The sequence below is a fragment of the Beta vulgaris genome, chromosome 7 (genome assembly GCF_026745355.1).
Source record: "Beta vulgaris subsp. vulgaris cultivar EL10 chromosome 7, EL10.2, whole genome shotgun sequence".
In the NCBI taxonomy this organism is placed as follows: Eukaryota; Viridiplantae; Streptophyta; class Magnoliopsida; order Caryophyllales; family Amaranthaceae; genus Beta; species Beta vulgaris.
The window spans coordinates 6,677,130-6,702,159 of record NC_079208.1 but is presented as its reverse complement, the minus strand read 5'-3'; the positions used below and the strand labels follow the sequence as shown (position 1 = coordinate 6,702,159).

Sequence of the window (25,030 nt, the reverse complement as noted above, 5' to 3'; positions counted from 1 at the left end):
TACATTTTTGCTACATCGATCGAGCAACTAAAGTATAGTAAATAGTATTAACAAGTTAAAGAATAAACAACGTACAAGCTTTCATGTGTAAACCCTTGAATAGGGAGAAAACCAAGAACAATGCACTAGGATTTTTTTAGTATGAAATGATCATACAAGGAGACAATTCTATCTATCTAGACTCTCTAATATCTCTTTAGAAGTCTCTGTAGAGGAATTTCTCTCTTACTTTAGGAATAAGAGCGAGTATCACTTATGACATACAATGAAGATTACACAAGAAGCTTTAACTTGGAAGCCTGAGAACTAGGAGAAAAACCAGGAATCTATGCACAAGGACTTTCAATTATGTGGATGATATAGTGACTACGAGCTTTTCAAGAACTCCTCGATCTAACCTATCACTCTAGAACCTAGATCCCCTAGATTGGAGCCCTAACTCGCGTTTACCAAACACCTCATATCTTGGTATTTTCTCTCTCCATAAACCTTTATATATAGCGCCTATGATATGTAATCCTAATAATTAGTATCAGAGTTGGGTTGAGGGTTAGTTGTAAAGAATGTGCATGGGTGGTGCCATAGATGACATGGCGCTGCTAACATGTGGTTACGTTGTTAAGCGGCTAATTCAATTTGATGATGTGTGTTTAAGTTCTTAACTGTGAGATTGCATGGTTAGACATATTAGCCAGAAGAGTGGAAGTTTCCTCTAGTAGAACGAACAACAATGACTAGGTGTTGTCCGGTTGAATGTTCTCTTCACTAAATTCGTGGTTCTGGTAAGAAAACTATACTCGCAATAGGCCTTGGTAGAGAACCATGTGGTAAAGTCGGGTGTCTCACATGCGTTTGGTGACCTAGAGGAACCCATATGGTAAAGGATTGTATGCACAAGTGTTGCGTACTGGAAAGCGAGTCAGGTAACATGTGTTTGTGCAGGTGGGAGTATGGTGATGCTCGAATGTGATGTTAAGTCCCATGGCTCATGTTATGTTAAATTATGGTTAAGTCGAATGATTAGGGTGGATGTGTGATTCTTTGGGCGATATACTTATAGAGGAGCGTGTTGTTCGTTCATACGGATTTTGAAGGTGGGAGATTGTTAGGTATATTGTGCTAAATATTATTCAGGAAAGAAAGGCAACAAGCAGCAATCCACGCACGCATGGAGTACCGCACCATGTTGTTGAGTTACTATTGTCTGCCTGCAGGTTGGACCCTGCAACCGCGGGTTTTGTCTCCAAACGGGTTTTCCTACTTCACTTTAGTTTTTTATTTGCTCTATTTTAGATATGTTAGGTTTTTTTATTGTCTTTTGGCAAGTATCCAAGTATGTCAAGGATTATAGTTTCCTAATTATAGTAGAGTTGTAATATTCTAAATGGAATTACTGTCATATTCCTAGTAGGATTTTATTATTTCTACTTGGCTATATATATATATATATATATATATATATATATATATAATATATATATATATATATATATATATATATATATATATATATATATAATATATATATATATATATATATATATATAGAAATGAGTTCAGGTGAGAATGAGGTTTTACATGAGAAATGAGAAGAAATAACAGCCCTTAGATCATGCTACATTTAACGGCCCTGATTAAAAATTAAAATAAAAAAATTTAACACCCTAAATTCCCAAAACTATCTCCACTTCTCACGCTTCTCTCTCTCCTATCTGTCTTCTCTCTCCTTTTTCATCCTCTCTCTCCTCTCTGCTAAACTTCGATGGTTTCAATAATTTCTGGTACAACAACTCCTTGGGGGAGAAGGAGAACAAGAAGAGACTTAATAATTTCGAAGTGGTCTGTGTTTACTTGGATACTCCTCAATCGGACGAATATAATGTTGAGTCGAGATGTCAGTTTCCAAAATGGTTGATTTCATCTGATGATGACGAGAAGGCTTGCGCAAAGTATGTGGTTGACAATTTCTTCTTGAAGCTGTTCAAACACATATTCTCGACAATTGTTGCATTTGGAAAAGACGACAAAATCTCTTCGTTATGTGCTCACAGGCTGCTGTCTTCTGATGAGACTGTAACTTTCCCATTAAATGGTGATCTACCACAAGAGATCTTCACCAAAGAAGTTCAATATTTTAAATGACTACTTCACCAAAAGACTTTCCAGTGATTGAGAAATGGAAAGCTGTGGTTAAGTTAATTGTCTTTTTTTTTCTTCTAATTATTAGAAATTATTGATAGTCCTTGTATGAATGAATTCATCTACTCAATCAAGGGATTGTATTCCTATTGGTTCTTTTTACACTTTTAAATTCTCTTATTACATAAAATTTCAGCCTTTTTTATTTGTATAATTTTCGTACTTGGAATCTTGGATTGAAAAAGGTATTGTACTTTTGAGAGCAGCTAAGTCGGTTATTTCAAATTATAGGCATCATTGAAAAAAAATCCTTAAAATTCTTTTATTTTTATTAAGAATACTCATATAACTCTAATTAGTAATTCATATAACTCTAATCAAATACTCTAATAACTCTAATTAGAACGTACCTAACAAGTAATGTCATAACTATAATCAAAATTCTTATGACTAGTCAAATACTTCTGTAACTCTAATTAGTAATGCATATAACTCTAATCAAATACTCCTATAACTCTAATTAGAACATACATAAGAAGTAATGCCATAACTGTAATTATTGAAAGAATTGATTCGTTTGAAAGAATTGATTCGTTGACCTTTTCTCCAGATTACAGCCTAATTATATAGAGATATACAAGCCTAACTAAACTCCTTAATTAAGGGAACAAACTATCACAGAATATACACAATGGAAATATTCTATATTTATATTTATATTCTAACACTCCCCCGCAGTCGAAGCCGGAGGAGGACGGATGCTGAGACTGTCCCTGAAATCTTCAAAAAGAATTAAGGGAAGACCCTTAGTGAAAATATCGGCAATCTGATATCGGGATGGAACATGTAAGACACGCACTTCACCACGTGCAACTTTTTCCCGCACAAAATGAATGTCCATCTCGATGTGTTTAGTGCGTTGATGTTGAACTGGATTGCCGGATAAGTATATAGCACTCACATTATCACAATAGACTAAGGTGGCCTTCTTTAGAGGACAATGGAGTTCAAGAAGCAAATTTCGGAGCCAACATGATTCAGATACAACATTCGCGACCCCCCTGTATTCGGACTCAGCACTAGACCGAGATAACGTTGCCTGCCGTTTTGACGACCAGGAAAGTAAGTTATCCCCAAGAAACACACAGTAACCGGATGTTGAACGACGAGTGTCCTGACAACCACCCCAATCTGCATCAGTATAAGATAGAAGAGTAGATGTGGAGGAGGGATACAAATGAAGGCCATGATGAAGAGACCCTTTAACGTAACGGATGATACGTTTCAGAGCCTGCATATGTTCGTCCATGGGCTGATGCATAAATAAACAAATCTGCTGCACAGCATAAGAAATGTCAGGTCTAGTGAATGTCAAATATTGTAGAGCACCTGCAAGGCTTCGATACAAAGTCGGATCTGGGCAAGCTTGCGCAGACTTAGCACTGAGCTTAGGTTTCGTATCAACAGGCGTGGGTGAGGTTTTACAAGCAGACATTCCCGCCCGTTCAATGATCTCCTCTGCATATTTTCGCTGAGAGAGGAACAAACCACCTGCATGACGGGTGACAGCAATACCCAAAAAATAACTCAAAGCACCTAAGTCCTTTATAGCAAACTCAGAGGCCAATGTGGACATGATAGACTGACGAAGAGCATCAGAGGAAGTAGTCAAGATAATGTCATCAACATAAAGTAGAAGATATGCCGTATCCTTACCCTGACGATAAATAAAGAAAGAATTATCAGACTTACTGTTATGAAAACCCATCTGAGCAACATAGTCAGCAAAACGGCGATACCAAGCTCGAGGGGCTTGCTTAAGTCCATAAAGAGATTTTTTAAGCAAGCACACATGATTAGGATATGTGGGATCCCGATACCCCAAAGGTTGATGCATGTAGACTGTTTCCTTCAAAGTACCATGTAAAAAAGCATTTTTGACGTCAAGCTGATGAAGGGACCACCCCTTAGAGAGAGCCAAACTCAAGACGGTCCGAATAGTAGCCGGTTTTACCACTGGACTGAACGTCTCTCCACAATCAATGCCCACCTGTTGAGTTTTTCCATCACCTACAAGACGAGCTTTATGCCTTTCAAAAGAGCCATCAGATTTTTCTTTATGAGCAAAAATACACATAGATCGAATAATATTAGCATTTGGAGGTCTAGGTACCAAATCCCAAGTCTCATTTTTAATCAGAGCATCAAATTCATCCATGGCAAGTTTCCAATTCGGGTCACGGAGAGCCGACACAGGATTACTAGGCAGAGGGGAGCGGGGGTGACTTGTGTGTGAAGAGACACAAATTTTTTAGGTTTGAAAATGCCGTGTTGGCTGCGAGTCACAATGCGTGGGTTTCCTGGGATGATTTTGGGATGTGGAGGACTAGTAGGTGGGCTCAAGGAAGGAGTAGTGGCAGGTGGAGAGAGAGACCCAAATGAAGAAAGGGGAGAAGAAGGGCCGGATGACCCAGCAGGTGGGGGCGGTCCAGCTGGAAAAGACACACGGACAGGGGGCCCAGGTGAGGAGAGGGGAGGGGAAATGGGATGCGGCTCATGTGGAGAAGTGGACCTGATGGGCGTAGAAGACCCAGATGTAAGGGATGGGTTATGAGGGGGCTGTCTGGGAGCTGGGCCAGCAGTGGTAGGTGCTGGGTTAGTCAGAGAAGGTAAATGTAATGGGGCTAAGGTGCCCAAAAAATCATATGTGGTGGATGTTGGCGTATGAATAGAAGAAAATGGAAATTTTCGTTCATCAAAAAAAACATGACGACATATGATTATTTTACGAGAGGACGGGTCATAACACTTATATCCACGATGGTTGGAAGGATAGCCCAAGAAGACACAAGGTGTTGAACGAGCTCGGAGTTTATGAATATTAGTGGAAGGGTAGAGAGGAAAACACAAACACCCAAAAACCCGCAAATGAGAATATGATGGTTCTTTGTGGTAAAGAATATGAAGAGGAGAATGATAGGCGATTGTCTTGTGGGGAAGGATATTGAGAAGATAAGTGGCCATTTGGAGAGCGTGATGCCAAAAAGTAGAGGGAAGGGAGGCGTGAGAGAGAAGAGTACGCACCATATTATTTATAGTACGTATTGTCCGTTCGGCCTTTCCATTTTGAGAGGAGGTATATGGGCATGAAAGACGAAATGAGAGACCATTAGATTTACAAAAAGTCCAAAAGGGGTCATTATCAAATTCCCGCCCATTGTCACATTGTATATTCCTAATGTCTCTTTCAAATTGAGTTTTGATATATGCTCTAAATTGTAGGAAGGTAGAGTAGACCTGTGATTTCTTAGCTAGAGGAAATGTCCAAACAAATTTAGAGTAATCATCCAAAACAACCAAATAATAACGATGGCCCATAGAGCTCAAAACAGGAGAGGTCCAAAGATCACAATGAACAATATCAAATGGCATCATAGTAGTAGAATTAGAAGCAACAAATGGCAATTTTACTTGTTTTCCCAAAGGACAAGAATGACAAACATTAGAAGAACTAAGTTTATTACATTCAATAAGATTATTACGCCTAAGAGATTCTAAGATAGGAGCACCGGGATGACCCAAACGATCATGCCACAAAGAGGGTGCAAGAGCAGCAAAGCTAGATGGAGACGAAACTGGAGAAGTGACGGAGGAAGTAATAGGATAAAGGGCCCCTTGACTCTCACACCTCAGGATTGGGCTCCCCGTCCGAAAATCCTTCACAGAAAACCCAAAAGGATCAAATTCGACAGTCATAGAATTATCAGTAGTAAATTTCCGAACAGAGACCAAGTTCTTAATTAATTTAGGTGCATGAAGGACATTTTTGAGAGTTAAGGGAGGGTTTGAGGATAAGTGAGCATCACCATAACCATGAATTGGAATACTATTACCATTTCCGACAATTATACCATTATTTTTGCTCAAATTAAAATAAGATGACATATTACCTTGGGAAGACGTCATATGGGAAGTGGCACCCGTATCCATATACCAATGTGGATCCGGTGGAGTGAGACCCATGGTGTACATCGCAGCCTCAATGTCTGTGGGCTGAGCATCAGCTGAATAAGCCTGAGGACGAGGCCCAAGAACCCCATATTGTTGCTGTCCAGGAGCTGCTACTGCTGGCCTAGGTGCATAATTGGGCCGAGCCCAGGATGATGTGGGGTATGGGCAAGGAGGGAAAGCCCAGGGCCACATCATCCAAGGAGGCTGCTGAGTCCACTGCTGTTGTTGCATACCACGACCAAACTGCTGCTGGTGGTTGCCGGTGCCGCGGCCACCGCCGCCAGGTTGCCGGCCACCCTTTCCGCCGGGGGTACCACCGGTCGGTGACCCTCTCTGCCCGCCGGAATTCCGATGCTTATTATTATTATTACGAGAATTATTCTTATTTTTATTAGCATGGGAATTGCGGTTGGGAGAAGAATATGTGGTCGAGCCATCACCATAACCGGCCACCAAGGCAGTGGATGAGGTCCCGGTGGTAGTTTTCTTGCTCAAGCCGGCCTCTTCAAGGACAAGCATCGACCGGGCTTGATAAAAAGGAGGGAGAGGATCACTTTGGCGAAGAAGAGTTCCGACGCCATTATAAGCTTCAGTGAGACCTGCTACCATTTGCAGCACTAAGCGATTGTTAGACACCGGAGCACCAACGTTCTTCAACTGATCAGCCAACATTTTGAGACGTTGACAATAGGATGATGCATTTGGAAAGTCCTCCATAGTAAGGTTGGAGAATTCCTGCTCTAAGGTGACCGCACGAGACGTTTTATTATCTTGAAAAATATCTCGAAGGCGATCCCACGCTTCCTTGGCAGTAGAATCCGGCTCAAGGATGGTGTTGAGCAAGTCATCCGAAATTGTGGCATAAATCCACTTTAAAACCGTGGCGTCAATGGTGGACCACTCCTCCTTTTCCTCATCAGTTGTAGGAGGTGTGGCGGTAGCCGTCGGTATAATATGATGAATGACGCGATTGGAACGCGCATGGATCTTGAACAACTCCGCCCACATGGAGTATTGAACGTTTTCCATGTCAAGAGTAATAGGAAGATTGTGTTTGATGTTTGAAGAATGGAGAGAGGAAGAGAGAGAAGAAGACACAGAAGAAGAGCTGCTGCTGCCACCAGTCATGGCTGCCGGAGGAAAGCAAGCGTGAAAGTGGGTTGTGATGAGGAGAACGGCGCTAGGGTGAGGCGGAAGCAAGAGATCAAGTTACCCTAGAAATATGATACCATGAAAGAATTGATTCGTTTGAAAGAATTGATTCGTTGACCTTTTCTCCAGATTACAGCCTAATTATATAGAGATATACAAGCCTAACTAAACTCCTTAATTAAGGGAACAAACTATCACAGAATATACACAATGGAAATATTCTATATTTACATTTATATTCTAACAATTATAACTCTTATGACTAGTCAAATACTTCTATAACTCTAATCAGTAATTCCTATAACTCTAATAAGTAATTCCTATAACTCTAATCAAATACTCCTATAATTCTAATTAGCACTCTTAATAAGTAATGCCATAATTATAATGACTACCCATCATAAATCTTTTTATCATGGTATATGCAATGATTGTATCCTAACAATGACAATAATTAATTTGGAGTTATATTAACATATACATATAAAATATTTTGAACAAATTCTCCTGTAACTCTAATTTTAGCGTAAATAACAAGTAACTTTAATTAGTAATTCATATAACTCTAATCAAATACTCTTATAACTCTAATCAAAGACTCTTATAACTCTATTTAGAAGTACATTACAAGTGATGCCATAACTATAATTATAACTCTTATAACTAGTGCTGATACTCATATAACTGTAATTAGTAATTCATGTAACTCTAACCACATACGCCTATAACTCTAATTAGCACTCTTAACAAGTAATGTCATAATTACAACGACAACATGCCATAAATCTTTTTTATCATGGTATATGAAATGATTATATTCTAACAATGACAATAATTTAATTGGAGTTATATCAACATATACATATAAAATATTTTGAACAAGTACATATAATTACAATAATTACACTAAAATAATATCAACAAAGCACTCTTGCTAACATCAATGCCATCATTTCCAACCAAGCAGTCTTGCAAACATCAACCAACCAAGCGCCTTCTTCATGCAACAACAACAACAATAGCAATAAAAGAGAAAGAAAGAATGATTTTACTTTCATATTTATAAGTTTGCAGCATCGTATTTCCTTTTTATTCTAATTATAATAACAATAATACATTAATATGTAACAAAATACAAACTATTTGTATTAGTATTCATAAAAATTTAGTCATTTAATCAAATTACCTTAAGTTTGTTGATTTCGATAAGGACAATTCCTTGCATCATGATTGACCATGTTATTGCATATTTAAGTTTTAGAATATATAAGAACTACATTTTTTATTGTTGTTCTTTGAGTTATATTATTGTACCGGAAGATTCAAAATTAGATTATGCATCCTAATTAGCAGTACTCCAGGAGCTAGACTCCGAAGTCACAAAGTTGAACACAATTGTCATAGCAATAGATTTGCAGGTTCTAAATTTTCTCAAAGTTACATTCTCTTGTTAAAATTATACATAAAAAGAACATAACTTGCCATATATAAAGATATGATTGGTTCTCCATTCTTCAATTTCGTTATCCCATACCAAAAATATATTTTATCACGTTGCTATACGCTCCTTCATTTTTATCCCTCTTTAAATCTTTTGTATTATGATAACTCTAATTAGTTTTTCCTATGACTCTAAGCAAGTATTGGCATAACACTAATGACTATTTCTTATAACTCTAAAGAAGTGATTGTACAATTCTTAAACATGTATCAGCATAACTGTAACAATTATTTCATATAACTATAACTACTCATTCGTATAACTCTAAAGTAGTGTTGCCATAATTGTAATTAGTATCAAAGGTAAATAAGTTAGTATTACGATAACTCTAATTAAAAGTACATAACAAGTAATGCCATAACTATAATTGGAACTCCTATGACTAGTCAAATACTATTGTAACTCTAATTAGTAATTCATATAACTCTAATTAAATACGCTAATAACTCTAATTAGAACGTACATAACAAGTAATGCCATAACTATAATTAGAACTCTTATGACTAGTCAAATACTCATGTAACTCTAATTAGTAATTCATATAACTCTAATCAGATACTCCTATAACTCTAATTAGAACGTACATAATAAGTAATGCAATAACTATAATTATATCTCTTATGACATGTCAAATATTCCTATAACTCTAATTAGTAACTCCTATAGCTCTTATCAAATACTCCTATAACTCTAATTAGAACGTATATAACAAATAATGATATAACTATAATTAGAACTCTTATGAGTTATGACTACTCAAATACCCCTATAACTCTAATTATTAATGCCTATAACTCTTATCAAATACTACTATAATTCTAATTAGAAGGTGAACATTAGTTTGCAAAATACTTTCTTTGATTTATGTTTGAGTATTGTTGTGTATCCTTTTTGTCATATATATGTTTTGTGAAGATCTTTCTGTGAAGTTGTTAGATTTTTTGGAGTCACCACATGCTACAAGATTAATATGCTTGCTACAAGAATAATTACTTTACGACAAGATTCAGGTTTCTATTTTGCCAACTTCACTTGATCAGTAATGGGAGGTAATAAATTAGTTGCGATACAGGTCTCTGACTCTCTGTTGCTTCCTTATAATGCCGCCAAAGCTCTACCTCAACACGAACGCATTATAGTATTTTAAGACTTACTTGAAGGATGTTGCTTCCTCATAATTTCACGAAAAGAAAAAAAAAAACAGAAAAAACAAAATAAAAAGCCAACGTAAGTTAAGTTGTTGCCTGAAATTTTCGATACAAATTTGATTAAATTTTCGCAGTCAAGTCTCGCAACTTCTACATTTCACATTTTTTCTATTTATAACTGTATAAACAAATTTCGAGTAGAGAGAAACATACAAATACATGAAAATAATTAACCTTCATGCGATGGGGTAATAGATTCCATGAAATATAAGTCGTTTTTGGAAGAAGGAGAAGAGAGGAGAGAGAAAATTAGGTTTTAATTTGCATGGAAAGGATGAGAAAAAGGCAGTTTAAAGTTAACATTAGTTTTTGAATCTTGGCCGTTGATAGGATCTAATCTAAGGGCAGTAATTCTTTCTCATTTCTCACCTAATTTCCTTTCTCACATGATCCTGCCTATATATATATATATATATATATATATATATATATATATATATATATATATATATATATATATAAGTCTTGGGATGAGAATAATATGTGTCGAGAGAGAAAAAGCCAATAAGTGTGGTGTTTGGGTAATCACAAGTTAGGGCTCCGATCTAGGGGATCCGAGTTCTATGTCTCTAGCGTGATCAGCTTAGATCGGGGAGATCTTGGAATCCTTGAAGTCACTAGGTTACATCATTAAAAGTCCTAGTGCATTAATTCGTGGTTTTCACCCTGTTGGTTCTCGGATTTTCACGTTAAATCTTCTTGTGTGTGATCTTTATTGTTAGTTCTTATGTTATTTCCGCGTTATTATTGCTAGTGGGTAGATAATTAAGTATGCCACTTATGCTAACACGTATGTGAAATTGATACTTATATTTGTTGACCTGATGATCGACTTGGATATAATTGTGACAGACTTTAATATTGCCTTGTGCTTGCTACCTGAGCATCTTGCGGAAGAAGGCGACTTATCTTCAGGTATAATAATTCATTTCAATTGATGATCAAATTTCATGTGAAGAGTAAGTAAAATTGATCTTGATGTTGATAATTAATAGCAAGGCTCCTCTCTAGCTTCATTTTTTTCAATGTTATTGATGAATCGAGTAGATGTGACTGCATCATCTTATATTGTTATTAGAACTTTTAAACTTGTCGGGATATGTTAATATATGCACTATCTTATGCTCTCTTTTTTGCAAAATTATTGTCCACTTATTCTTTTTTATGTGCAGTTCCATGGTAATGTACTAATGGCTATCAATAAGGTCTTCACCTATAGATTGTTTTTTTATTAGGTGCATAATTTTTTAGAACTTGTAAATTTTTTAAACTTACCTTGACTTGTGTCATTTGGAACTTATACTTTTTAAGGTGAAGCAAATACACTCTAATTCTACTACTCCCTCCGTCTTTTTTTATTTGCTACAAGCACTTTTTCACAAAGACCAAGGAAGGAGTGGGGACCATTGACATAAATGGAATTAACAAAAAAGCAAATAGGTAAATTGTAGGACCTATGTATTATATATGGAAACATTTACAAAATCAAGAAGGGAGTGATGGCAAATTTGTAAATAAAGTGTGGGACCTATGTACTATATATGGAAATATTTGCAAATGTAGCAAATAAATTGAAACACCCCTAAATGGCAAAATGTAGCAAATAAAAAAAGACGGGGGGAGTATAACTAATAAGTCTGATTTACCACATTGTACATTGTTTTGGAAGATATAGTTCTATTTGTGAAAACATGGCATGATTTATTCTTTATTCTTAACATCTACTGATCTATGTTTTCTTGTCTTCAGATTTCAGCTTGCTTATTTACCATGACTGTTGGTGTTATCTCGTCTGCATCGGGAACATATTCAGCTGTCTCTCAGATTATTGAGAATTTGATATGATCTCTTCAAAACTTTAATATAGAAAAGGTTTAACACCGTATTGGTTACATAGTCAGTAAATCAATGTGGATAATAATGTCTCTTCACCCAAGCCAAAGACCTATTTTTCTTGTTTGCTATTTTTTTTTTATCAAGTTTGACACTTCTATATACATGTACTGGTTGCATTCTATCCAATGTTACGTTTTCTTTTCGTATAATCGATCGGTCTGTTTGTTCATAGTTATCAAGTTTGTGGATGTGCATGCATGAATGATTTTGTATTTGTTAGGGTTGTGAGTGCGTAGCGGAAGCAAATTAAAAATGTAAAGATTGATATAAAAAATAGAGTTGAAAATATAGCAAGAAAAATAGTACAATTGGACACACAATATTTAATGTAGGAAAAATCTCCAAATAGAAGCAAAAAGCCCACAGAGACAAGTATCCGGAAAGCCGCTATATAAATAAGAGAGTACAAGAACGGAAGGACCCTAAAAACTTTTACAGTGAGTAATACGACGCCCTAGAATTTCCTACTAACGCCCTAAATAAAATATTTTTATACTGTATTTATATACTTCCCTAAACCCTCCTCCAATTTCAAAAGTTCACTTCCCGCTACACCACCACCACCACCACCACCGTCTTCTTCTACCCGACACCACCACCACCACCGTACCCCGACACACCACCACCACCACCATCTTGTTCTCCACGGCAGCACCACCACCACCACCACCTTCTTCTCCACGGCACCACCACCACCATCATCTTCTCCATGGCACCACCACTACCTTCTTCTCCACGACACCACCACTACCACCACCATCTTCTTTTCCACAGCACCACCACCGCCACCGTACCCCGACACACCACCGTTCTCTCCTCTATTTTTTTTCGTTTAAAGAAATTTCAGAAAAAAGGGGGCGCCCACCAAGGACGCCCTACCACCGGTGGAGGCGTCCTTGGCAGGCGCCTCATCATGTGGTGGAGCGCCTGCCAATTACGCCTCCCTTTTTTTAAAAAAAAAAATTAATATAAATGAAGAAAAAATAGAGAGAAGAAGGTGGTGGTCTGTCGGGGGTAAGGTGGTGGAGGTGGTCTGTCGAGGGTAAGGTGGTGGAGGTGGTCTGTCGAGGGTAAGGTGGTGGTGGTGGTGGTGTGGCGAGAAGTAAACTTTTGAAATTAGAGGAGGAGGGGTTAGGGAAGTGAGTCAAGGGAAGGAGAGAGAAAATAAATACAAAGTATATAAATACAGTATAAAAATACTGTATTTAAGGCGTCAGTAGAAAATTCTAGGACGTCGTTTAGCAAACCAGTAAAAAAAAGTATAGGGCACGGTGGGTGGAGATGAGATTGGTACTATCTTAAACCTGCATCTGCCACATTATGGCTCCGTTTGGTAGGGCGTAAAATATTTTCAGTGTAAAATGATTTTCATGGAAAACAATTTACAATGGAAAACACAATTCCAAAATTAATTTTCCGTTGTTTGGTTACATGTAAGAAAAATGAGGAAATGAAAGGAAAAGTAAGGAGGTAGTGAGAGGAGTGTACAAGAGAGATAAGGAAAATAGTTTTCCCTTCATTTTGAGAGGAAAATGGTTTTCCATCATTGGGAGAGTAATTTTACCCCAAAGGAAAATGATTTTACACTATTTTGCTAACCAAATAATGTAAAACTAAAAATAGAGGAAAATAGTTTTCCGGAAAAATGTTTTACGCCCTACCAAACAGAGCCTATGTATGGCGAATACAAATTTTATCCCCATTCTCTTTCTTGTTCCCATCCCCAAAATCCACAAAACCTTCATCATTCTCACCTGATTAGAAGGGATGTCAGACGAGTCTCTATCAAACTCGCACCATTAACATATCTAAAGTTTTTTAACCAAAAAAGAAGCATATCTAAAATCTCTATTATATAAGGGAAGGGGGAGCAATGGTGTCCTATTTTGAAATGCCTATTTTACCCCCCTTTTCATTCTAAATTACAATTTCACTTACAAATCAAAGGGGGCTTCAAACAAAAATACCAAAAATATAATTACAACAATCACTCACAAGTCAACTAAAATCATAAAATTGCATAATTTACGTTACACAAATCACTAAAATGAAGAAACTTTATAAAAACTTAAAAATTCATTTACAAACTACAACCTATGAAAAAATTAACTTGAAATCTAAGTGTCCACTTTCTTTACAATTTAAGAAGTACTGTCCTCAATTCAAAAATCAGCTAAAAAATTATAATATTAGAAATCATAAATAAATTCAATAAAATTTCTATTTTGTTCAAAGAATTTAACTTTGAAAAGTGAAAAAAAAAAACAAAAAGAATGGTGAGAGACTTAAGTGACAGAAACTAAACCAATCAAATTTTGCAACTAAAAACAATTATACTTTGTATGTCTAATATTCAAATTTTGACTCTTATGCCAAAGAAAATCGAGTTTCTGTTTCGAAAAAATTCAAGCACGCACCGCGTGCAAAAAATTCTAGTTTAAGAATAAAGAGGGCAAATAAAGAGGGCAGGGAACGTTAAAATGGACTACTATTCAAAAGAAAGGTATTTCCTCGGTCCCTCCGTAACATAAAATAAGTCAGGTTTCTTTATAAGGTACCCAAAAATATAAATCATATTATTTTCAATCAATAATTATGTCCATATCCTCATTAAAATAATACAATTTCCAAAAAATCCTCATAATTTCAACGTTCAATACACCATTATTAATGACAAAATAGAATCTTTTAACCCATTAACAAAAATTATTAAAAAAGACTGTCTAATTTTAATATAAAAGTAGACCTACTTACTAAATGAATTAAATTAGTCACCGAAAGAAATTAACCTAGTCATTATTGGGCTAATTCTCTTTTTAATATTGAGCTTACCATTACCTAATTTTAATTTAAAAGTAGGCGGTCTCTTACAAGACAAACTCCCCCATTAAAATCCTACACATTAAACCATGCAACATTAATGTTCAGTTTTTATTTTTTGTTAAAAAGAAAAAATAATGTAAGTGTTTTCCAATAAAATTGAATCTTTCTTTTTATTCAAATAAAAAAGATTACACTTTACTTTAATTTTCGTGTAAAAACATAATCATGACTTATCTCTATTATATAAGGGAAGGGGACAACTATGTGTCCCCGAATGAAGATACTATTTTACTCCTCTTCCCTTTCTAAATTACAAATTCACTTACAAACGAAAGGGGGTTTCAAACACATATACTGGAAATAAATCATAACAATCACTCACAAGTCAACTAAAATCATAGAATTGCATAATTTTACATTATACAAATCACTCAAATGAAGAAACTTTACAAAACTAAAAAAATTCACTTACAAACTACAACCATACACTAAAACGTCAATATATATACTCACAAAGATATTCACAAAAATTTGACTTGAAATCAAAATGTCTACTTTCTTCACAATCTATGAAGTAGTGTACTTAATTCAAAAATCAACTGAAAAATTATAATATTATAAATCATTGGGTTTTTTGTCCCAAACTACCTTTAACTTTTATGTTTTTGCGAGAAACTACCTTATAAAAAAATTGTTGTCCCAAACTACCTTACTTTTACCATTTTTTGTTGACAACTACCTTAAGCCGATTTCCGACGTTGACTTTTTTTTTTCCGCTTTTTTATTGTCACATTATATCACTTGACCTCTTCAAACCCTTTTTTTAATTTTCCCCACCCTAATTTCCTCATTTTCCGGTGTGCGCGCGCTCTCTCCCTCATATCTATGTGACACTTTGTACCACCAATCCACCATTAAATTCCTCTTCTACTTAAACTAAAATTGAAACAATCACCCTCCTCAATTCCCACAAGGGTAATTTTGTTTTTCCACAATTTTGAACTGAAAAAACAAAAGTCAACGCCGGAAACCGACATAAGGTAGCTGTCAACAACAAAATTGTAAAGTAAGGTAGTTTAGGACAACAAGTTTTTTATAAGGTAGTTTCTCGCAAAAACTTGAAAGTTAAAGGTAGTTTGGGACAAAAAATCCTAAATCATAAATAAATTCCATAAAATTTCTATTTTATTCATAGAATTTAACTTTGAAAAGTAGAAAAAAAAAACTAGTGGGAGACTTAAGTGATAGAGACTAAATCAATCAAATTCTGCAACTAAAAACAATTATACTTAGTATGTCTAATGTTCAAATTTTGACTCGTATTTATGTCGAAAAAATCGAATTTCTGTTTGGAAAAAAATCGAAACATACATCGCATACAAAACATGCTACAAAAAAATAAATTGTGAGACGGAGGAAGGGAGTAACAATTCAGAAATAAAAATATAGGCTTGAAATCCTATTAGCTCATAGTTCATGATAAAACATTAAAACCCAAATTTAGATAAATTTGACACTTCCAAAAACAAATAATCGTCCGATACTGTTATCTAAAAGCAAACCAAAGATGTCTTGGTCTAGTGGTTAAGATTGAGGTATTGTGAATGATAGGTCACATGTTCGCATCTCCCTCCTCTTCTTTTGTACTTTGTACCGCTTTCACGATTCATATAGATAAAAAAAATCAGAAAGCCAAAAAAAATCCAATGAATTAAAAATCACCAATAGGGATTGATAGCCTCGGGTAGAGCTGTCAGTTTTGTTAATGAACTGCTGGTTGAACTGAACAAACTGAAATTTAAACTGAATTAAACTGAACTGGGAGTAACTGTAACTGAAATCAACTGAAAAATGCTAAACTGAAACTGAAATAAACTGTAAATGAAAAACCAGAACTGAACTGCAACTGAACTGAAACAAACTGTAACTGAAAATAACTGCGAATAACTGAAAAGTTGATCGATCAACTAAACTGAACTGAACTGAATATTTAACTGAATTAACTGAACTGATTAAAACTAAAACTGAAACTGAACTGAACTGAAACTGATTCAAACTGAACTTTTTTAAACTGGTTTTTAATTGTACACGAACCGAATTCACATATTAGCCGAATTCATGATAGTACCTCCAATTCACATAGAAACACAGAAAATGAACTCACACTGTGTCAGCCTTTAATATAGTTGAACGTCAAAATAAAGCGTCGTCGATGCTTTAATTTTCAACGCTCAAAATTGGGAGATAAATTATCTTTTGACGCTAGGTTTGTCGCTCTATTAGCGACGCACATGACACCTTGAGCCCACCAGCAACAGCACAAAGGGTGTCGGAAAATAACCTTTTCGTCGGACTATGTCCAACATCCGACGCAAATCACGATTATTTTATTAAAAAAATATAAAGTTACAAATTTATATAGAATTTATTAGTTTAACAATGTCAATAACACTTATGTTTGATTCTGCACATAATTTATTAGTGTTACTATCAAAAATGTATTACAAACCACTATTCGATTTCGAATGAGAGAAAAACATATGTAAAACAAATAAATTACATTTTTGCATAAGTACAAAAAAAATGTAAAACCAAACTGAATCTAGAACAATGAGAAATAAACTAGGCAGACGATGACTGTCGACGTTTCCAATGAGCTTGAATAGGAAGAAGGCTTCGAGAAGAAGCAAATCCGGATCTGAAAACGAAAAAAAAGAATTTCAGAACTGAAAATTTAAAAGAAAATACTAGATCTGAAAAATAAACCCTAGACTAGGACAAATGCCATAAAAATAAACAAAAAATCAGATATAAGAAAAACGAAATGATATTATTTTCAGTTGCACCAAAATGAAAAAACTAACATTCAGATAAGAAAATTAAAACAAAAAATGAAAATGGAAAAGCAAGCAAATCAGATATAGAAAATGAAAAAAAAAATCGACAAAGCCAACAAGTAAAACATCAACTCCAAAAACACGAACATCAAATCTGGGCAGAAAAAAAGCACAGATTGTTGAACAAGAAAACCCACAAGAGAGAGAAAAAGTGAGTTGCATATCAAAGAAGAATTAAAAGTGCTGCTATTATCAGTGAAAATTATAGTGTAAAAACTCGAAAAATGGATGTGATAAAAACGTAGCAAATATCTTCTAGAGCAATTGAGAAAGTGGATGTGATAAAATTATAGTGTAAAATATCAAATCTTCACCACCAAAATCAAGTCCAAAATGGAAGATCAGTGGCAACATCAAAAAAGTGAACTCACTCTTTCTTTTCGGTCCATCTTCAAAGATCTGTGTACAAGACAACAATGGTTTCCCAAATGAACAAAATAAATAGAGAAAAAGGAAGACTCCTAAGTTGAAAAGAAGCTAAACCCAATATCTTGTTAGATGAAAAACATAAACTTGAACATAAAAATTGAAACTTTAATGAGAAAAATTGCATCTTTAATAAAATGAAAGAGATGAGATGAGTTAAGTAAGTTGACAAATTAAGAATCACCCATTTGTTGCAAAGAAAAGAAGAACAAAATCAATAGAAGGGAGAAGAGAGAGAGATATACCAAGGTAAAATTGGTTGGAAATGAGCAGCTACACTTACACAGACGAGAGAAATTGAAATTAAAATGGATGCAGAAGAGAAGAAGAGATGAGGAAGCTTGTGTTATGGGGTTTGGTGACAGTCAAAGGAGGAAGAGAGGAAAGAGTATGAGTTTGTGAGGAACGAGTATGAGAGAAAAGACAAAAGAGGGAGGTTTAGGGATAGGGAGGGATTCAATGGTTGGATTTTGATCTTTTTCAAATCAATGGTCTTAATTCATAATCCATGATATTCTTTTTTGACCAATGAGAATTGAGAATGTCCAATTACATGGATTGCTAACTTAATCAATGGTTGGATTTTCATCTTACTAAAATCAATGGCCTAAACTACTAATAAACTAGTATTGTATTTTGATATTATTTTGATTTGAGTATTGTAAATTTCTAATTCTAATATTATTAGTTTAGTAACTTTAAAAATTAGTAATGTTATTATAACTTAATAGAAATTATAAACTTTCAAAATTAAATTAGCATTATTGATTTTTAATAAATTATTATTCTAAATTTATAAAGGGTTATGCTATATGCAGCCCTTAGGGCTGCATATAAGACATAAATACATTGCTTAAAATGGAAATTAGTTGTCAATTTATGACAAGAGTTTGCATTAATTTATGAAACAAATGATCAATTAATGCTCGTTTTTTCCATTTTTAGCTTCTTATATGCAGCCCTTAGGGCTGCATTTAGCTTTTCCCATTTATAAATTAGAAATATGTGAACATGTTACATGCGGTGATTAGGGATTAATTTAATACTAACATGTAAGACGTAACACAATAACAGTTAACCTACTACTAGTACTATTTGTATAGGTCTTACATTAATACTTAAGTTTTTGGTTATAAACTTATATTAATCTACGGTTATTTCTTCTATTAAGGTAGATTTCTTATAACCTTACTTATACAATTATTTATTATTACTCAGCTATAATTTGATTGTATTTAGTAGTTAAGTGAACTTATATACGTTATAACAAGCCTTAATCAGTACTAGACCTTAGCTTATAGTATACTACATATACGAATTTTCGCTTTTTATTCAGTATCTTACTAATAAGCAATAAGGTTTACTACGACATAGTAACAATAATTAACTACTTGTTTCAATTCAATTAGATGATTTGGGTTTCGAAATGAACTTAACTTAAAGACAATTACCTTAGATAGAGTATTGTTATCTTCTATTAAGTTAATTAATTAACTTACATTGATATATTTGTTGATATTATCCAATATCCATTATCTTAAACGAACTTACGCCATCTTGAATTAGCTAATCGACTTACATCGATACATCGATCTAATCCAATATTAACTTGTTTCAATTCAAATTAGATGTTTTGAGTTTTGATATGAATTTAACTTAGAGACGATTAACTTAAATGAAGCATTGTTATATTGAACCAATCTATTGAGTTATACTATTCTACATCTGTTGCAACTGAATTAGATGCTTTCGGTTCCGAAATGAATTCACCTTAAAGATGATTAATTTAAGTAGAATAGTATTATTATCTTGAAAAAAAACTTAGGGTACTGTTTAAATAGATGTTTTGAGTTTCAGTATGAATTTAACGTATAGAAGATTAACTTAAATGGAGTACTGTTATATTAACCAATCTACTGAGTTACATCATTCTACATTTGTTGCAACTGAATTAGATGCTTTCGGTTCCAAAATGAACTCAACTTAAAGATAATTAACTTAAGTAGAGTACTGTTATTATCTTGAATTAGTTTATCGACTTACATTGATACACTCATTCCAATAACATGTTTCAAGTTAAGTGAACGTTTTGAGTTTCAATTACTTTATCGACTTACGTTGATACATTCATCTAATCTAATATCAATTGTAATTTCTTTTAGTTTGGCTAAGATACGTGAGTTTCAAATTGAATATAACTCGTTAACGATTAACTTAAATGGAGTATTGTTATCTTGATTTCACTTATCGATTCACATAGATACCTTGAGCTAATCCATAATCAACTTATTTTACGTCGATTATAGGCTTTCAATTTTCAAATGCATAGAGCTTAATGACTATATAGATATATTAATCCATTGAACTAATACACTAAGAGTAAGACATTAATATAATCAACTTTTTTAAAACGTAACTTCTTTTGAGAAAGTTTATAATAATTTATATTGATATGAGACGTCCTTTTTAAACCAAATATGATATGATTTGCATACAACTAAAAGTTTGAATACCGACTTACATAAATTTGTCTTATTCCAAATCATATATATTAGTAATAAAGTACATTTTACCGATGTCACTTTCATTCACGTTTTTATGAAGTACAACTGTTTTTTTGAGGCAATTGTGGAAGTGTCGACAACACTTATTTGTTGCATTAATTTTTAACCGGATCCGAAAAAACATTTGGCCAAAATCGACATGAAGCTCAATTTTTCCCGAACAAATACAAGAGTGTGATTAACTTCTACCCGAACCGATGCGATTATCGTCGAAGTTATGTGGTTTTCTTAATAACTGAAATAAACCGAAACGAAACTGAAAATAACCGCAACAAATTTTAACTGCTATGGATTCAACCGTTGGTTGGTTTAATTTGGTTAAAACTGATTTAAACTGCAACTGAACTGAACTGAAAATGGAAAGGAAAAAAACTGAATTAAACTGAACTGAAAAGTTTGTTAACTGAACTGAACTGAACTGTTAATTATTTCAACTGATACAAACTAAACTGATATCAACTGAACTGTTTGGTTATAACCATAACTGAACTGTTGAACTGAATTGACACCTCTAGCCTCAGGCCCTCAATGAACATGACACATGAATACATGATAAGTACATAGCAATCTTGTCTTCTTCATAGTACTTTCTTCACTCTCATTATTTTTATTACATTTAGCACATGCCTCCCCCAAAAACTTGACCAACAGGGCAACAGCATCCCACCCTCATCTCAGTCTCGTTAGTGTCTGTCACTATCACCTTCCATGTGATGTGGCCTAATCCCGCCAAATCATTATTTCAATAGTAAGTTATAAACATTACAAAATATTTGGTTGCTTGATGAGACTCTAATTTTTTCGATTACATTTTATAAAAGAAAAAAAATCTTTTAATTTTAATCCGATGTGTCTAGTGTTTAAAGATAAAGATTCGATAAGTCTATATTCTATCTTTACCTAATTCGACTTGAAGTCTGGATATGGTCAATTTTCACTTTTAATCCGAAATTAGCCTATATATATATTTTTTTTTATGGTATTTGAAGATAGAGATCCCGTAAATCTTATATTTGATCGTTATCAAATTCGAGTTAAAGTCTGAACATGGTCAATTTTCTTATCATTAAAAAAGAAAGTACATACTTCATCTGACACATTGATATTGCTGTTGTATGTCTCCTTCAAATAATTGAGTCGTATAAAACTTTGAAGCTTTCAAAGTCCTATTATTTTTGCTCCTGCTGCTTCTACTACTACTGCTGTCGTAAGCAACAAAGCTTCAATTTTTTTCATTTAATTGTTTGCGTTTCCGAAAAGCCGCATTCATCAGTCAATTGGTAAATTCTCTTGTCTTTTTTCTTGTCTCGTTTCTTTTGTTTTGTAATTGCAAATTGCCCAGAAAATTGTGTGGCTGTAAATTGTAATGCATTAGAACACAATTGGATTTGATTCAAGTTTGAATCTTTTTACGATTTTCAATCAGTTTTTTTTGTCTTTTACGAGTTTAATTGATATTGGGTGTGTAATTCAGTTATGGTTATTATCAAGTTTTACTCAATAATTTGTATTTGATTTTTGATGGGTATGCTTTTTTTTTGTTTGTTCTTCAGCTGTAATTTAAAAGAGTTGAGGTTTTTCTGATCAAATTTTGATTGAGGTACGCAAAATATTCTGCAGGATGATATATTATAGTAGAATTTATGATATGAAGATTTGAATGGTTTTTTTTTTTCCATATACTTCTGAATTCTGAATCTTGGATACGCATGTTTAGTTTTTGAGGACACCTGAGTTTGTTTGATTTGTGAAGGTGTTGGAGTAGGGAGGGAAGGATGAAGAATTCGGCCTCGAATGAAAGTTTTAATTACATTGAAAGTGAGGATGAGGATGAAGAGAAGTGGAACAGAGATGGAGATGATTCAGACTCTTCACATTCATCAATGGCAATGCGTCAGGAGAGCAAACCTAATTCATATAGTAATGCTTGGCCTCAAAGTTATAGGTACTCCTTGGCTTCTCTCTTTGGTACTAATTTGTAGTGTTTTTGCATATGTCCACATTTTCGTGTAGACATAAGGCCCCGTTCACTTCACCTGATATCGATATACTCCCTCCGGTCTTTATTAGTTTACCTGTTTTGACACTATTCACATACATGACTATATCTTGTAATTTGTATTTAAGAAAAATATAGTCATGTGAGATCTTTTTGGATTCGTCTCCATGTGTGCTATCCAAATATCAACTTTTTGTAATTGTTGCTTATCGAAAATTAGAGATATTAAGGTTCAAATTAGTTTCTCGGCAAATGTGCCCCAAAGAAATGGGTAAACTAATAAAGTCCAGAGAGAATACTGCATTGAAACTGTTTTTACTGATTGAAACCTGTTTTTGCTGATTAGAATTGATTTTACCTGATTAAGACTGGTTTTTGCGGATTGTTAATTTACTGATTTAAACTGATTTTTATTGATTAGAACTTATTTTTGCTAAATGTTGTTTGTCTCGTTAAAGTTGAAGTGATCAGGGCCTAATTGTAGGAAATAATTGCGTTCTGAAGTATCATTCCTTATTTATGCTTCATTCTATTGAATCTTTTATATTTCAGGCAATCCATTGATTTGTATAGTAGTGTGCCATCTCCAAATGTTGGATTTTTGGGCAATTCTTCTTTGTCAAGGTTTGGTAGTTCCTTTTTATCCTCGTCATTAACTCAGAGGCACACTGCTGAAATTACAAAACCCCTCTTACCAACGGCACCAACAGATGTGGAACAACAACAACAAAGGCGTAGCTCGTACACTCTACTTCCTCCTGTTCCTGCAAGGAGGTCCTCTATTTTAAAGAAGGGAGATTCTGAGCACAAACCATCTAGAATCTCACATGAATTTCCAATTTCACAGGGAAGCACATTTGGGCAAGCTTTGTTAAATGGTTAGTTGGCTAATTATCATATCTCCTATATTCTTCCGTTTTGAATACTCATTCAATTCTCCATGCAAGCTTCTTGGTGAAGTGTCAACTTGCAACTCCATTGTTGTCAACTTATCAATAGAGATTTACGTATGATAGATAATGTCCAATGGTTTTGGCTGAGTAATTAGGGTGCGTTCTCATATCCTTAGATAAATAGTTTCAGATCTCAGTAATAAGTTTAGACAAGTTCCAATAAGTTCAAATAAGTTAAATTCATATATTGACAAGTTATGCATAAATAAGTTGAAGAGAGCACACCCTTATCTACTTACCTATGAGTAAATCAAAAATACAGAAACATGATTGATATGAGGTATGCTATTATGAAGAAAGTTTAAGAAAAGAGAGACAAATTTAGTTGCAAGTTAAATACAGTGCAGCTTATTGATGATTGTGAGCATGTACCTAAGTTCAATTTGGATTTATGCTAGAAAGAGTAATTTGATTTTCTTTTATTCATGTACTACGTAACCAGATTGCATTTTTTTTAGTAAATAAGATCTGACATCCCCTAATAGGAAGTGGCTTAAACAACTTGTTGATAATCACTGTTGCAACATAAGAGTAAAGATTGTAATGCTGATGTTTAACAGGCATTAATGTTTTGTGCGGAGTTGGAATACTTTCTGCCCCTTATGCTGTTAAGGAGGGAGGATGGCTTAGCCTTGCAATACTGCTTATGTTTGCTGTTCTCTCTTTCTACACTGGACTTCTTTTACGTTATTGCTTGGACAGTGCTCCAGGGTTGGAAACATACCCGGATATTGGTCAAGCTGCATTTGGCAAATTAGGAAGAATTGCCATCTCGGTATGTCTTTTGTTTAATTCTCATTTTCTTCATCTAACTTATCATGCCGCAAAAGATATTTGTGAGAATACTAATTCAGAACTCAGAAGTGAGATGATTCATAAAACCTTTGCATAGATTTTAAACTTAGAAATTAAATGTTTGCTTAATTTATTGCTTCAGCTGCCAAATAGCAGGGGCCGACACATTTTGTTAGTTGCATCCCTTATGTGTTCATTTCAAAGGTCAATGCTGAAAATTAAATGTATACAAAAAATGCATATATGCCTATATGGACCATTTAATGATGTTTTGTAGCTGACCCTTGTTTTTGTTTTATTTCTTTTCTGCAGATCATTCTGTACGTGGAATTATATGTAAGTAAAGATTTAAATGCTGTATTTTACAGTGTTGGTTCTTTAACTGTCACGATCTATAAGTTCTAGTGATCCAGCATAGGGTGCCTTCTCTGAACTTAAATTTTTTTAGGTCAGGTCAGTTCTGATTGGTTCCAATAATTGCCAATTAGTTAAGATAAGTTGAGAGTTACAATAAAGGTCTAACTCTAATAAGTTTCAAGAAGTTGTAAATTCAGCAAAAATAAGGTGAAGAGAAAACACCCTTAGGACTGACCCTTTTCTTACATAAGCGAAAATAGTGATGTTATGACACTTGCAAGCAAATAGTTGATCTATATGCTTTTACAC

The 25,030-nt window shown here is 34.3% G+C and overlaps 1 protein-coding gene and 1 long non-coding RNA gene across 7 annotated transcripts in view; one reads left to right on the top strand and one right to left on the bottom strand.

The window, feature by feature from the left end:
• LOC104898514 (amino acid transporter AVT1C) overlaps positions 1 to 25,030 on the top strand; it is a 79,190-nt gene that overhangs the window by 48,791 nt on the left and 5,369 nt on the right. For 3 of the 6 annotated variants that reach the window (XM_057396137.1, XM_057396138.1, XM_057396135.1), the window contains 2 exons: positions 10,864 to 10,926; positions 11,761 to 12,082. In XM_057396137.1, coding sequence (XP_057252120.1) covers positions 10,864 to 10,926; positions 11,761 to 11,856 — 159 coding nt within the window. In that variant the 3' untranslated portion in view covers positions 11,857 to 12,082. Of the gene's footprint in view, positions 1 to 10,863; positions 10,927 to 11,760; positions 21,898 to 21,970; positions 22,079 to 22,170; positions 22,218 to 22,370; positions 22,563 to 23,168; positions 23,495 to 24,129; positions 24,345 to 24,676; positions 24,701 to 25,030 lie in introns of those variants that run through there. The other 3 variants (XM_057396133.1, XM_057396134.1, XM_057396139.1) reach the window with 3 other exon arrangements.
• LOC125499306 (uncharacterized) lies at positions 17,183 to 18,474 on the bottom strand. Its single transcript, XR_007276027.2, has 2 exons — positions 18,299 to 18,474; positions 17,183 to 17,428 (listed from the first exon to the last, which is right to left on the bottom strand). It is a non-coding gene; the product is annotated as an uncharacterized LOC125499306 (long non-coding RNA).